Consider the following 16687-nt stretch of genomic DNA (forward strand, 5'->3'; position numbering starts at 1 on the left):
CTGGTGCGGTCGTTTGCCAAATTTGAAATTTCGCTGGACCATGACGCGCTGTGGGACCGCAGCAACGTTGACGATGGCAGCACTAGTGAAGACTAGTAGTCCAGTGACCATGTCAGCTACTAATAAATTTTCGTTATCGAATGCGCCCTCGGGTATGCTCTCTGATTTTTTTTTTTTTTTTTCCGGTCAAGCGATATGGGGGGGTCGACTTACATTCGAGTCGACTTACAATCGTGTAAATACGGTAGCCTCAAAGGAAATAAACTAGAGAAAACACTTGTGGTTTCTGTAAAAACTTTTGAAACTGTCACAATTCCAATTGCAATCATTGAAACCTGCATGGTATTTATAAAATGTGTTGCCACAAGCTTTAGCTCTCTGTAAATTTATTTCTTTCTTCTAGTGGGTTGTTCTCTCTCTCCAAGGAAGAATTTGTACTTTTTCATCTAGTAGTGGTTTGGAAGGGTGAAAGGATGTGAAAACCCAACGTTTTGATTTTATCGCCATGCAATGTGTCAGACACACACATAAATTATCATGTGAAGAGAAGAAAATTAGGTAGCTTACAGAAACAGAGTACTTTTTATCACGTTATAAATGTAATCACTCCTATTCATATTGGTGATTTTATTAAAACGAAAGGTACCGTATTTACTCGCATAATGATCACACTTCCTTGTCAAAAAGAAATTGACGGAAATTCAGGGGTTCGATCGTTACGCCGGTTAAATTTCCCACGAGAAGAAACATTTTCTTTTTTCATCCCGCATTTGCTGCGGGATGACAAGCAGGTGGCTGGCGCTGTCAGTTCGGGACACCAAAACAAAAATGGTGGCCGACGGAGCAAGCCGAACTCGTTGAGCTCGATTATTTTTCTTCTCGTGAGTACATTATGTGCATTGAAACAGTTTCTTCCGTATCAGTAATGAATAATATCATTAATATCGGCGAGTTTGCGACAATAACGTAGCCATGTCCACTTTGAGGGGACAGAAACAGAGATGGGCACGCTTAGCTGCTAGTGACATAGAAACACATGGCGGGCATGCTGCGGAAACCGCGGCATATGTCTTCACTGCTATCCTAATCCTAATAAGGGTTTCCGCTAAGGGTGAGCGAATATCTTAGCTGTGTTATAAGCGTCGGCATATGAATAGGGTACACTTCTAACATATCAGTGTAAATGTGGCCACTATCGTTGCCGCTCTCGATTTGTTGTGTGCTCACGAGTGCAGATGAAAGGAATCGAAAGGCGCCCTTTATGTTGTTGTTGTTGACCAAAACCATTATGAAGCCTACAAATAATAAACCAGAGGCAAGTTTGGTTGTAGCTTTTTTTTTTCATGGAAGTGCGGAAAGTGATAAAAGGAATGAAATGGGGCACCTGCTTAAGAATGGGGGGTGCGTGCAGACCACTTGGTATGTCTTCAAGAATCGTTTGCGTAGCATTCGACAGATCGTAAGCGCGATCATCATTAGCTAGACTTGGCACATGACATATCGCTGCGAAAAGTTCAGGGTGCGATCATTACACGGGAAAGAAAAAAATCGAATTTTGACGACAAAATTTAGGGGTGCGATCATTATGCAAGTAAATACGGTAGTAACAGCAATGCAGCAGCCCTAACATCTCCAATGTAATCTGAGAGATGCCTCGTTAAAGATATGCTGATTAGTCTCATACTAATTTTACGGCACAAGCCTAGTCAACAACCATTTGCAGTTGTACCTTCTAATATGTTCTTAAATGTGCCTTGATAGAAAACTAGCTTTTATAACGTTGCTTGAAAACAAACCTATAGTTTGCTTTGTGCAGGCACCCAGTACTTTTGTGAAAACTAAGGGGGAAAAAAGGGGAGAGCAACAGTTCATGATGAACCTGTTGCGGTAGTTTTGTGGGCATGGCATTGCGCTACTGAGCTCAAGGTTGCGGGTTCAATCTCGATAGTGGCGGTCATATTCTGATAAAAGTAAAATGCCAAGCCACTTGTGGTCATGTATTTCGGTACACACTAAGAACCCCAAGCGGTCAAAGTTAATCTGCAGTGCCCCACCATGGAGTGCCTCATGATCCGGAGCATGGTGTGTGCACTTAAATGTGAACTTTTCTTTTTGCGGTATTTATGAATTGAAGGCTTTGTTGGTGTTGTGAGAGTTCTGTTGTGTGAATTGTACTGAAGTGAACACATAGTTTTCTGGACTGTTGCTTGCGTCATAAAAAAAAAAGGGGGGGGGGGGGCGGAGTTTACTAGAAGTTCATTTAGTTTCATGCAAGTGGCAAAAATAAAATTACCCATAATTAGGGCTCCATGTTTTCGGAGTTTATTTTTTGGCGTAAATTGGGGATTTAGTGGAGTTTATTTCTCGTAAATCCCCAATTCTCCGAAATCCGGAGTGTAATTTTGCATTATTCTAAATACTCCAAAATCTTAGATGAAATGATATCTGAACACGAAAACATTAGAGCACACGAAGCATATTTTAGTTGTCTGGAAGGTTTGAATGCTGACACAAATACACACAAGCACAAATATTTGAGTACACAACACCTACGTCTGTGCGTATTACAACCTTAAAGGTTGTTGTAAGAGATGCAAGCATACTTTATGAGGTTGCTGTCACTGACGAAAGCGCGCTCATTTTGATTGATGATTCTCAGCTTTGAAAGTGCCGTTTCAATGTTTGCGCTATCGAAACAGGGAGAGGCAGAAGACTCAGCACGCAGCGAGAAAGCATTGGCCACTGGACAGTGTGAAGTCTCCAAAACGACAGGCGTTCAACAATGTTACTGATTTCATAGCTCCGATAGCTTGCAAGAGCACTCATGAGCTTGCTCATGTCGCAATTCACAATTTGAAAACTGTACCAAAACGATTCACTGGTGTACTGGAGTGCATCGCAAAGGTTTCTCTCAACTGTCTGTATTCACTTCTCAGTGACAGCAGCATACGGTAGTATCCATGAAGGTCTGCGACAGTCGTTGAACGGCCATTCTTGTCAAGGAGATACTTGCGACATCTGATGTGAAGACCTCACGTGGGTCATGCCATCAACTCAGGAGTGCGGGCAAATGAACACCCAGTATGGGGTAAACTTGGTGTACCAGGGTACTCTGTGCCTCAAGTTCCATAAAGGGGTCCTGAACCACCCCTCGGGCTTAGTGAAATAACATAGTCCGTGGGTAGCATACGCTGTTGTGAACATCCCAGCCAAGTTCTGCTGTCGTACGCAGTCCGTGGAGCTCGCAAGTGGAGCGCAGTCACCTTTCTCTCAAACGCTCTCGTTTCAAAAACCCCATGATCCTAGCTCTTTTCTGTGTGCTTTATTTCGTCATAAAGCACACTCCAATACGCGGCTGCTATTGGTCGCTGCACTCGGCTACACCGCGGCCGCCGCGAGGTGCCACCACGAGTCCAGTGGCTAAGTGCACTGCGGCTCTCTGAGGACAGCCGCGTTTGGCTTACGTTTAGCGCGGCATAGGCACCAAATCTGAAATTTGAACTGCGCGCCACGGTGATGTCTCCGACGTAGCCTTCGCAGCGCAAGGCATTGGAGGAGAAAGGGGAGCACAGCTGAGGCCGTGTTTGATTGCTGATAACTCCGCTTCTGCTGAATGCATTGAAGTACTTTTTGCAGCAAAGTGGTTCTGAAATAGCCTATCTTCACTTCAAATTTCTTTCTCCACTTCGATAAAAAGTGGTTCAGGGCCCCTGTAATGATTGATAGCACAGCACACAAATGCGTCTTATGAAACCTCAGCTTAATCAGCAAGTCGTGTACAACTTCAAACAAATGAAACAAAAGTTTTGAGCTTCTCACACTTCTTTTCCTTGGCAGCGTCGCTTCTCAAGAAAGACAAAATGGCACGCCAATAGTCCAGAACATCTTCTATGGCTTCATAAAAAGAGAACCACCAAAACGGGCAGTCTTCAGTGACTTCATGGCCATGCCCTTGGTCGCGTACACGAGACCAAACTCAAGGCGCAGCTCCCATGACGACTTCAAGAGGGCAGGAAAGTGCACAGCAAAATCGTGAACTACCTTAAATGAGCTCATCTTATTTCCATCCTCCAGAATGTTAAGTAGGTGGCACGGATCCTTCAAGTGAAAGGGGGACGCAGCAGTTGAAGTGGTCAAATTGTCAAAATTTTCAATTTTCTGATTAATTTTCTTTCGCGATCCATGACTTTTTATTTACCACGTGGTGAAATAGTAACAAAATACACGGTAGAAATCTAGAAAACAGCACTTTCCTAGAGTGTTGTCATAAAAAATTGCAATAAAATCGGGCTCGGAAGGCCCGTCGCATCGCGGATCGTCTGGCTGTCCGTTGACGCAGCGCTGTCATCTTGGTGTCATTGTAAAGAGAAGAGATCGGAGCTAAAGGTAGTTGGAGGGACGTATTTCTACACCGAAAAATAAACCAGCATATGCAAGCGCGCCCCTATTTGTTGTAGATTTGAATTGCTGACAAACCTCTCTCGTGCAGGGCTGCCAGTTAGGTTATTAATAGCCAAGTTGGGCTGCTTTTTATGCGGGTTGGCGTCCAAAACTGCGAGTTAGCTACTTGGGCTATTTTTTGTATTAAGGACTTCCGAGTGCTGAGGACCATGTCAACACTGACATAATTCGGGAACGCTGGTTCACGAAAACCCAAAGCTTATTGCTGCTACAAAGATATGCAGGCAATCTCGACGGCTGTGTTTTTAGGCCATCTCTGCGCTGGGAGGATGGCGTTAAGTCATGGCTGCCATGTTTATACGTCATTCCAGTGCTAAACTCATTTTTGTTTTGGATTACGCGCCATCTGCTGCCGGTTTATGCGTGATTCAGTAAGAAAAACAGTGGGGCTGACAGCTGTCAAGTAAGTGTTCCATGCCAGCTGGTGTACAGCAAACTATTATGTGGACTTGCATAATAGCTCAAGTGTACGTACGTCTATTGTGACGTGTCATTTTCACTCGTGGTCTTTCATTGTTTATCGAGGATTCCTGGAAGCCTATTGCTTGGGTTTCCTCTAAACCACCGCATTATTTATTTACCCAGTAATGTTACGAAAAAATCCGCAAGTCGCTTTAAACGATAAACATGACGGTTCGATTCGTTGTGTCCAGTGTGTGTCACCCTTGTGTAGAGCGCGGGAACGGCGGCCGTTGGGGCGCTCAGGAGCCAGTGACGACTAATACCCCTGTCAAGCGGGCAAGTTAAGTGCACTTACGGCGAGTGCACTCGGTTTTTAAGTGCACTTTCCCAAATCTTAACGTCGCACCGGAGTGCACTTTCAGATGAGTGCACTCAAGTCGGAGTACGTTCATGGGACGCACTTTGCTGGCCAAGTGCGTAGCCTCACCGCCAGCTGTGTGAACGAGTGCCTAGCCTCGCCGCCAACGCTTTCAATGACGCAAAATGTAACGCATAGAAAAAGGACAAAGTTCATTTCAGTTATCGAACAGCTTTTAACAAAATAATTTGTGTTTAGCGAGAAGCAAAACAGCACAATAAAGAAACGAACTTATCACGTACATAACTAACGGCGCCAGAGTGATGCGGCACTGCGGCGCCGCCATGTTCATTCAGTTCGTGTTTGTTTTGGTGTGAACGTGTGCTGTTCCTCCAAGTACCTGAAAGTTGCTTCTGCGTCTTCAAGGTCATCGTCTAGTTGTTCTTGCTGTTGAAGCCGGGCTCTCGTGCGCAGATAATAGCCTAGAACTCGCTCATATTCTGTTCTAGCAAGATCAACTGCCGCCTCGCCGCACGCCGCCATGTTCTTCTGGATTGGCTAGGCATTCGTCTTGGCCAGAATTGACTTGCAACACACTTATAATAAAAAATATCTTCGTTTTCTTGTTGAGACAAATAGATGAAGTTTGTTTTTATATGTAATTCGACTTAAAACAATCGCATTTTAGAAGCTTTCTCTTTACATCGTCCAAAAACTCGCTCTTAGTCCGTCGCAATTTTATTTACTGCGAGTGCACTCTGTTTTCCTGTTAAAAAGCGTGTTGCCTAAATTGTGACTCAAGGTCCCAAAGTGCGCTCCCCATAAGTGCACTTAACTTGCCCGTTTGGCAGGGGTATAACAGTAGCTGCTGGGCTCGAAATAAGAAGTGTCTAGGCACGCAGCGTCCGGCACCTAATCTGAGACCCAGCCACTACCATTAGATGTCACTGGCTGCCTGCGGCGCGACAAGGGTGACTGCACATGCGCGACAAGGGCACTGCACATGCGCAGCGAAGCGCAGTAGTCTCGAGTGTCGATCAAATAGAAATATTCTGCTCTAGTATCATCACCAAGCATCACCCAGTTGTGGCCTAGCATCAGGAATGCAAAAAACTGTGCTGGAAATGTAATGTTCCCACTGCTGTCTGAAAGCGTGTTGTTGAGCCAGGTTTCGTTGCTAAAGAATGATCTGAGAAACCGTATGTCGAATGAGACACTGCGTCAAGTTTGGTCTGGCAGACAGTGGGGACTGCTGCAAAGATTTTCAGCCAGATGAACAGTTTCTGTCGCGTTTCAACTCTGCAGTTCTATAGTTACAAGTGGCAGTAGGAGTTAACTCAAATGTTGCTGGATTGTATACTTAATCCATTTGCGTACATTCCCAGCGTGAGAAGTATCAAGTGGGACTCTACGCAATGTTTTCTTTTTCGTTCTTTGTTTCAGTCAAGCACCTCTGTGTTATGTGAAAGTTGTGATTGTTTTATGGTACTTTTGGAATGTTACATATTACATATTACTTATTACAATGATTAGCTGTGTAAATATACGAAAAGGATGTCTGCAGTGAAGATGGAAAGCCAATTGCTCACCACAGGTCGGCAAGTGATTGATTGCATTGCCCACGTCAGGATGATAACTTGTCAATTTTCATACCGTACTCCTGTGACAATTGTGATTATGGCTTACTTTGTACAAAGCCAGTGTTGTGCTAGCTGCATGTGGCGGAAAAAATTTTGGAGTAGGAAAAATGCGCGGTGAGATTTGGACACCATGTACACCATCTTTAAGACACCTGCAGAACATTATCAAACGTTTTGGGTATGTTTTTGGCTACTTTACACTCAAAAAGTTTGGGTCTGGCTATTTTTGAGCTACATTTTGAGATCATTTGGCTATTATTTCTTCAGACCATCTGGCAACCCTGTCTTCGCATGTGCCCTCGCATGTGCACATTTGTACAGCACGAGCTGTGTGTTCCGATCAACAGGATTGACGATCGTGGCAGCGTACGCACGTTTTTTTGTTCTTCCGTGGGCGATGGTGACGGTGCGTCCGCATGTGGTCGTGACGGCAACTCAACATCGGCAGAGTAGAAGTTTTCGCGTCAAATATTCAACTGTGGATTTCGGCTCCAACTCTCATTAATAAGGAGGTTGCGCAATGAGAGACAAGAGCGGACATTTTGAATGCACTGTCATCTACCTCTGCACGACGGATGGATGCACAATGATCAAACAGGCACCTAAGGTGCACGAAACTGCTGTAAGAAAGCGAAAAACTACATCAAAGTGTAAAGAAAATGTGTCCTCACAGGCAAAGGACTACATCCGAGGCAGGTTTTAGGTGTTGAAAGTAAAAATTTAAATGTTTACAACAAATGAAACTTCGAGCTCTGATTTCTCAGCTTTCATTTTTTGTGCAGTTGCTTTCAGTCATCCCAGTGCCATTTCACAACAAATGAAGACAAAATCATTGTCTTTTGCACTTCGATCCTGAAACATTGATGAGTGTAATAAAGCTGTCCATTTTTAACTGCACCTCATAAAATAATTTATAATGGGTTTATTGCAAAAGTCAAAGTTACAAAAATATTTTTATGCTCATTTCGGCATTTAAAAAATAAGCCAATTGCTTTATTGCACAATATGGGCCTTTTTGAACATGCAGATGTGAAAATCTTGGCGAACTTATGTGTAATTACTTAATTTGGTTGGGGATGACTATTAGAGGCTGTCAGTTGTACAGTCGAAACCCGCGATAACGAAATCCCACAACAGCGAAATTCTCGCGACAACGAAACATTTTTGTATCCGTGGCGAACGCCCATAGGATTCAATGCATTCCGTACCTCGCGGCAACGAAATGTCGCTGTACTGCGATTTATATTGGCCAAACCGGTCGATGTATCAGTGACTGCTTGAAACATGCCCTTTTCGAAAGGCTTTCAATAAAGAATGGAACAGGGTCATATTGGCTGTTAAAATTGGAGTTTATCGGATAAATCCGAATTGTCAAAACCTTTATCGCATTTTTTTCGAAGTTATCCGAGAACATGGAGCCCTACCTAAATTACATGTCCTAGATACAACACTTATAGCGTCTGACCATTTCTTCTCTGGCATTCAGTTGCAATGTGCTCGTTTAACTACCACCGAGTCCTAGTGATTCCACTTAGAATCATGCAGTAAAATCACGACTATATAAGTGTGCGCTATCTATTTGGTTTATTTTACCCAGGTGGCTTTATACGAGAATAATTTAGTTTGTCCTGTCATACAGTAAATTTGGACCTGAAAGGGTTAACGTGCCTTTTAAAACTTCATTTTGAGAATTCATGTGCACACATGCTTTGAAGAGTCCAGAGGTTGCATATAAACTGCTTATTTCTTCGTAATGATCCATCTGTGCTTGTGCTTTTAGAAAGGATGCTTCATGATGTGCAGTGTAATGAAATAAAGATATTTATTTCTTGGCAAATCATTTTGCACTCGATTATTTGGACCATCGGACATTCCTTCAGAGTCCGCATTATTAGACGATGGCTGTATTCGATCCTATTTCAAAGATTGTTGATTGCACAGCCTAGGTTCTACATAAGCCAATGTGCCTGCAGCAGTACAAGATGACCTATTGCTACTTGGGCATATGCTGTATGTGCTGCATCGGGAGATGTTAGTGAAACCTTTCTTTCATTCCTGATCCACTCCTGATAAACTGTGCGATTGTGCCCATATTGTCTGTTGTAATTTGTCATCAACACTTGACTGCTTGCTGCTTTCAGGGGCCAGACATGGACATGAACCTGGATGCCTATCATGAACAAATGTACTCGGGAAGCCAAGGACCTCCTAGTGGGCGCCACAATCCCTACTCCCAGCAGGGTGAGGCCTTTGTGCTTAGCAACAACCTTTGAGGCCACAGGAGAGCCCAAAGAGAATACGAGCTTGGCTAGGCGCCCATAATTGAACGACTTTACTGCTTTTGTTCACAAGCTGAGCTTCAGTCTTCTTGTACTTAGACGGAATGTGTGGAAACACTTATTGCCTTCACTTGCGACAGTAGTTCTGCAGATGTACTTGCCCTTTGTCAAATGTGCCGAAGTTGCATTGTGCAAAACTTGTGCTTTGATTGCCTGTGTTTACAAGCAAGAAAATTGGATCATGTAACTAAAGGCAGTTGTGCTGCTGTTTTTCTTATGAAACATAAGTATGCTTGATTTAATAGAATAAGTTGGTCAAAAGTATGTAAATTAAAATGTGCTATGCATTGCAAAGCCTTTCGAAAATCTCATGTCAGGACAGGAGGACATGCCAGTTATTTGCTTGCACATGTCAGGCTTAAAAAACTGGCTTAATCGTTAAACTTTACCATGACTATTTGATGTAAGCTTTTGTTATTCTGAGAGGCTTCATGAAAGATAAATTTATCAAAAGTATTTACAGCAGGCACGTTTCACATATAATTTGTGATTTTCCTTTGAGAAAGCTTTTGAGTATGTATGTGAATGCTGTGTGCTCTGCAACATTAGTTTTGTCTAAACAAAGCTTTTTAGTTCCCATAGTGAATAATTTTGCTGAAATCAATGAGCTTGGTTTTGAGACCACAAGGTTCAGGCGGGGCTCAGCGAGCAGTATGTTAAATGTCAGTCTGTAATAAGTGTGAGCGCATCCCCAGCCATGAACGCACTTCACGCGAAAACGCGACAAGCTTAAATGTGCGCAGCTCATCGCACAGTGTTTCGAATGCGATGTCGCATGCGTTAATGCTCTTAGGTCAGTGTTTGTCACCTTTTCAACTAACCAAGTTAACCACAGCTGTTTTGGTCGTAACATCTGCGACATGGGTCTCAAGGCCAACGAAATCATGTGCACAGTCGTTGTGCTTAATGCACTTGTTTTTCCTTGGAGCTCAAAGAACTATTGTTGAAGTGTCTGATACTGATCGCTTCAAAAACATTCTTTTCCTCTGAGCTGTCCTTTATCTGGAAGGATCATGCAGTGGTATGAACTTCACTTCTCTAAGCATGCAGCACAGTGCATGCCTTGTCTGGTCACCTACATAACAGGCACCCTGTGATGCCCGAGTGCTGCATGTTAGTGCATGCTAGTTTTCAGACGTGCCGAGTTATCTATGCCGCCGAGTCCACTTATATCAAATTCGAATATAGCAAGTAATTGCCCATATTGAGCAGTGAAGTCTTGCCTTGAATATCATTGGCAAAGGTATTTAAAAGTTGTGTACCCATATCTTCTTCTTCGCCCTTAGTGACATTTCATGTCCGTGTCCATTTGTGTGCCTATATATTAAATAGTCATACCATAAGAAGCCAACAAACACTGACACCAAGGACGACATAGGGGAAATTACTTGTGCTTAATAAATGAATTAAAGAAACGATAAACTAATGGAAATTAAAGTGGATGAAAAAACAACTTGCCGCAGGTGGGAACCGAACCCACAACCTTCGCATTTCACGTGCGATGCTCTATTAATTGAGCTACCGCGGCGCTGTTTCCCCATCCACTTTCTTGGGTATTTGTTTCCTTAGTAGAACCCTGGGAGTGTTAGCTAGTGCCACCACTCACAGACCTTGGCGGCAGATGTAGCACATCCTTTCTGCCGCAGGCGTGGCGAGAATGTGATCTTTTCGGGTGAAGGCTACTGGTCAATAAACCCACGCATTCTACCTGAAGGCATCAGTGTTGCCGGATTCGAGACCCTTGTTAAGTAATTAATGAGAAGAAAGGCGGTTAACCGATGGGCCGTATTTTCTTTAGTCGTACCATAAGAAACCAACAAACACTGACACCAAGGACGACATAGGGGACAAATATATGTGACGCATTGAGTGATGCAAGTGCCCTGCCACAGTGAGGTGCCACTCCCCTCCTTACACATGCTCTGGCTGTGCCTCAGTCAGCCACAAACACTTGTGTGAGGAGGCTTGCTTCAAACATGCTTATCACTCTCCACATGACGAAAATTTAATCTGGAGCCCTCCATTGCTGAGTCTATCAAAGCCCAGGTGTTGGTTTTGAACGTTAAACCTCCTAAATCCCTCGAAAACCTGTATGGGCATTTAGATCTGCATTGCAGTCAGAGATGGAAGATTCTTGAAACATGCCGTGGACATCGCAACTGACTGTGCATTCTACAGCAAAACCTCATTATAATAATATAATGGATGTAAAATTCCCCTTGTCATCCCCATGGAAATCAGTGTATTTAAAACCTAATTTTAACAAAGTAAAATTGTCCTGCAAATGGAAGAACGAACTAGATTTGTCTCTGAAACCCAAAAAATTTGACCCTTACACGCTGAATGTAGCACTTTCTGTGGGTTTCGGCACACATTAAGTGCAAAAGTTAAAAATTCTTGCATCCCCGTGTTAATGCGCTCTTGAGTGATGCTGGTCTTCCTCACCACTGCAAGTAAGCAGCAGCTCATTATCGCCATCACATTTCTCTCTCTCTCGCTGTGGTGAGAAGTGCGATCGCAATGGTGAGTCGCTGCTTGCGCATGAGGGTGTGATAGACCAGTGCATCCGCTTGCGCTGCGCAGGCTGGTGCAGCTAGGAGTGGCCTCCGAAGTCGCATTGGGGCAGGTGGAATCTTGGAGGCCACGGGTCGGGCAATCTTAGCCGACACGTCAAGCTTTGTTGCCTTCATTTACACAGTGGAGTCATGTGAAAGCTGTGGATCAGCCTGCATCAACTGTGTAATCCGCGCGCTGTGTTGTGTGCCTCGTGCTGCTTGACCACGACGGAATTTGCTTTTGTTGCAGTGTGGTAGGTGGTTTCTACAACTGCGTTGCCATTTTGCTAGTTTCACGACGCCATAGATGAGCCAAAAGTGGAAAGCGGTAACGAAAGCGCGACACATTAGAATTGAAGGCAGCTATCATAAAAGAAGTTGCATCAGGTCCTAGAAGCCGTGGATTGCGCACACAGTAGATTCTATTGCTGTTCTATTAAAATTGCACCGCATGTAGGGCCATGTAGCAGTTCTGCAGACTGCAAACAAGATCTTTTATGCGTGTTTAAAATTGCGCACCCCATTCGGCATATATTGCAGTAAAGGGTAGTAATGAATATAACGAATGAATGAATGAAGTAATGAATACAATGAAGTAATTTTGTTCCCCTTCAACTTCATTATTGCACGATTATACTGTATATCATTAAAATCAATGCTTCATGCTTTCATTCAATCTAGATGACCTCTTTCTTTGTTTGGCAGACGTAGAAAAATAGGGCACCTAAGTTGCCTATGCATACATGTCTCCCCACGTTGGGTACAGATGACATTCACTGTGCACATGGCACACAGATTATAGTTCATTCAGTGTGGAGTTCACAAGCACCTAGAGCCGACATACAATTTAGTAAGGACATGTGCATCCACTTTCGCCACTCAAAACATTGGTCTTTGTGAAAATGCAGCCTGCTGCAAAGAGGTAATTATTGGACATGGCAGGAGGCTTATAAACGTTTCTTCGCTTCATATTTTACTTGTTGGACCAAGCTATTTTGACGCCCTTGGAATTCGATATGTTTGGACTCGACTGTAGGAAGCATCTTGCTTTCTCTTTTTTTCATTTTGCATGTAACATATTAAACAGAATAGTCAGTTTGGCAAGTTGGGTACTGGTTCATGTTTGAAGGGTAGTGCACCCGCCGCGGTTGCTCAGTGGCGTTGGTGTTGGGTTGCTGAGCACGAGGTCGCGGGATCGAATCCCAGCCACGGCGGCTGCATTTCGATGGGGGCGAAATTCGAAAACACTCGTGTACTTAGATTTAGGTGCACTTAAAGAACCCCAGGTGGTCAAAATTTCCGGAGTCCTCCACTACGGCGTGCCTCATAATCAGAAAAGTGGTTTTGGCACGTAAAACCTCATAATTTTTTGAAGGGTAGTGCAGAAACCTTTCGTCCCATCTAAGTTTTTGCATTACCCTTCAAACATGATGCAGATATGCTAATAACGCTTGGAGAGGCATTATTTCCTTATGGCATGTTCATTGCTGTATCTCAATGTTGTGGACATAACACTGCACAATATGGAAAGTCCATAAGGAGAGTCTCACTTCAAAAGAATAGGCTCATATAGTTGCATTTGACACCGATAGTACCATGTGTAACGTGCAAGAAGTTGATATTGCATTGCAATATGTATATACTAAGGGCATACAAAGGTACATTCGCTTTTGGCTAGCTAGGCTTCTGGTTTTGCAGTGTTTACTTTCACCAATTATTAGCAAACATTTTTCAGCATGTTTTCTAGAAGCGGTGTATTTTGGTATGGGGCTCTCTGTAAATGCTGAAGTTAGCGATGAAGATTACTTCTTTTTTTTGGAACCAATAAATCTGAATCTGAATCTGAAGAAAATTACTAAAAGACCACCATCTTGAGCAATCTACCTCAACTTACCTCTCATACTTCGCTGTAGATGAGATTGCCTATGGCAGTCACCTCATTGCATAAGAAAAAGCACACTCTTCAAGAATCAATAAGCTGATCATGTTTCTCTGATTTGTATTCTTTCAGTTTGCCATGGGAAAAAAAACATTTAAGTATGCTGACAACAAAAACTGCTTTCAAAGAGCTTATATAAGAGATGCAAGAGTGCAATTTATTTCTGTGTTAAATAGAACAGCTGCGTCAATGGCTGTGGTGCATCACACTGATTGCAAGAACAGAATTATTGGCTACAACAGCCAATAATTCTTTTTCTTTCCGCCACCAATTTTACTGGTGGTTCCCTGCACCTGCCCATTTAGCTTAAAGCCAAAACGTTGGGAAGCTTAGTCGTAACTTAATACTATAATATTACTAAATGTATTGTACTATTAGCCAGCTTACGCCAGCAAAGTAAAAACATGTGGGAAAGATTATCAGCCTAGCATTGTTGTAGCCCAATAAAAGGCACCAGCTACTGAGCCTGACGAGGTATTTAATTTAATAATGGTGGCAACCAGGGAGCCTTTATTGGCTGATGTAACTTATGCTGTCGAGCTTTTCATTTGTTAGGCTCACCATGGTTCTATCACTAGCATAACATCCACTTTATGTTAAGAATAGATTATGTATATAATTCCTATGATAACAAAGCTATTTCTGATTGTATGTGCCCATGTCAAGGTTTCTATGTACACCTACAGCATACAATCCTACCTCACTTTGTTATGCAGGTGTGTGAGTTCATTTCATTTCTTCATTTCAGTTAAGCATGTATCAAGTTTTCTTATTTGTTCTGCATGTCTTAGTCCACTGAATTCACATGGGGGCAGAACACCCTGCAATGCACTGCCGATGGATTGTGTTTGTACAATACAGTGTAGTCCACTTATCACAATAGTCACAGAAAATTAGAATTACAGTTATGTGGGCTGCAGTCTTTTTTTCCCCTCTATCCTTGTAAAGTGCAGCTTCAGGCGAGTACATTTTGAAGACTTCTGTACACAGTAAGTCCAGAGCTTAAGAAGCCGCTGAATAGAAAATGTGAGGTGTAGCTAAAATTGCATGTTCGGCATTAAGCACGCTGTAAAAGAAAGAAAAAATACTTTGCTCTTTTGTAGGTGGGACCTGGCTATTCAGGCATTTCTCATATGCTAACAGCAGTCCTTCGTTGGCACTTTCCTGAGTTACTTCGAAAAGTAGCACAATTCTACAATCGGAGGCAGTTGTAGCTACGTATAGCCAGATCTGTTTCCGTACGAGGTATACACGCACTTGCCCGCCTGTTCCTCTCATGGTTCAAACATCAGTGGGACTAATGTTGTACTACCTGTTTTGTGCCAGAATCTGAGAAAGTTAGGAAAGCACTTGGGTAGAGGGCAGCTAGCTGGCATACTTGACCCAGGGTGTCTACCTACTGGAAAAACTGGGAATTCTCAGGGAATTTAAATAGTCTGGAAATACTCAGGAAAAACTCGGGGAATTTGTGCCTCTATCGGGGAAAATTAGCTATTATTTTATTGAAAGGGAACGAAAGTCTCGATAATGTTGGCTCGAGTAACAGAAAGGAATCGTAACAAATAATCTTTGACCCTGTGTCGTCCACTGGAGGAGTTGCCAGTGCAAGTCTATGACAGACTTTCCAGGCGGCCTGATAATTCGGACAGCTTCGCGGCACTACCTCGTACCCCATAGAGTAAATACAGTCGAACCCACTTATAACGATACCGGCTTTAACAATATATCGGTTGTAACAATGAGAAGCTGCTGCACCGTGAACTTTTGTATGTTTTCAATGGTGAAATAACCCGCTTACTACAATGCCCCGTTGCCGCATTATTGGTTTTAACGATGAAGTTTGGCTGCTAGGTGTCTGAGCCGAAAGGTAGTGAAATGCGAAATTCAAGCTGCTGCACGATGGGCCGCTACTCCAACAGCCGCCGCACGCTCATTTTCTAGCCATCTCAGTGTGCCTCTCTCCCGTTGCCCTTCCACCCCTCCGAACACGAATGGGCTGCACGCACAGCTCAGCTGTGCCCACAGCTCAACGCCGCTCCACCCTCTGAAACACGAATGAACCGCACCAACTGCGCTGCTCGCAGGTTGCTCGTATGTTGCTCGTTGTTCTTCAGCGGAGTTCGGCAAACAGCTTAATTGCTCACGTTCGTCTTTGTTGTTTGCGTTGAAATCGTTCTTGACCACGTGGTTTCTTGCTGCTGAAACGGAAGATAGCTGATCTGCCCGCTGATCATCAACAATGCACGACGTTGCCGGTGAAAAGAAACCGCACGGCTGCAGATTTGCAAACTAAGTGTTTCTAACCGAGGCGAGCGTCGCGACCGTGCTTGCATCAGATAGCGAAGGCAGTGATGATGCAGTAGGGCAGGCCTCCTGATGAGGCGATCGTCACGAACATGCTTGTATCAGATAGCGACGGCAGCAATGATGCAGTAGGGCAGACTGCCTCAACGTTGTCCTCACAGGAGACCCAGCAGATTATTCTGTCCCTTCGGGGCTTCGTTTTCGCAAGGAACCTTTCGCTGCACTACGTGGAGCACCTGGATGCTTTGAAGAAGGATGTCTGCAAGCTTCGTGTAAAGCAAGGCTGACGGACATAAGGTTTTCTCGTGCAAGCCAGTGAGAAGTACGTGGTCAGATGCTTGTGGCAATCTCGCCTCAGTGTTTCTTCTGGATTTCTCAAGCTGACAGGCTGCTGTGGCATCCTTCTCACTCTTTAAAAGGCCCCTGGGCCACCAAAGCGATGCCTCGGCAGTGCTTTGCATACCACTTGCCACCCGTGACCCCTCTTTGCAGTTGTTATAGCAGTTCGATTCTTTAACGCTGAAAGCTGTGGCTTTTTACACGCGATCGGAGTGCCGAGGAAGCAGGTAAACGAGTGAACACAATCGGCAGCCGGATGGAGGAAGGTGGTGGGGAGGGGCAGTGGCCTCCCTGCCATTAGTTTTCTCACAACAGCTCTGCCATCCCCATATTTTGATTTTTTCACGCAA

General features: G+C 43.8%; 1 protein-coding gene and 1 non-coding gene across 3 annotated transcripts in view; one reads left to right on the forward strand and one right to left on the reverse strand.

The window, feature by feature from the left end:
• Positions 1 to 16687, forward strand: part of arm (armadillo) — a 65493-nt gene that overhangs the window by 44751 nt on the left and 4055 nt on the right. The window contains exon 14 of one of the 2 annotated variants that reach the window (XR_008608557.2): positions 9003 to 10221. Coding sequence is in view for 1 of the 2 variants with exons in the window: in XM_050193570.3 (XP_050049527.1) it covers positions 9003 to 9102 (100 nt within the window). In the remaining variant the exon portion in view is untranslated. The remainder of the gene's footprint in view (positions 1 to 9002; positions 10222 to 16687) is intronic. The other variant, XM_050193570.3, reaches the window with a different exon arrangement.
• TRNAS-UGA (transfer RNA serine (anticodon UGA)) lies at positions 10656 to 10728 on the reverse strand. The gene has a single exon. It is a non-coding gene; the product is annotated as a tRNA-Ser (tRNA).

Source organism: Dermacentor andersoni, chromosome 1 (genome assembly GCF_023375885.2).
Source record: "Dermacentor andersoni chromosome 1, qqDerAnde1_hic_scaffold, whole genome shotgun sequence".
NCBI lineage: Eukaryota > Metazoa > Arthropoda > Arachnida > Ixodida > Ixodidae > Dermacentor > Dermacentor andersoni.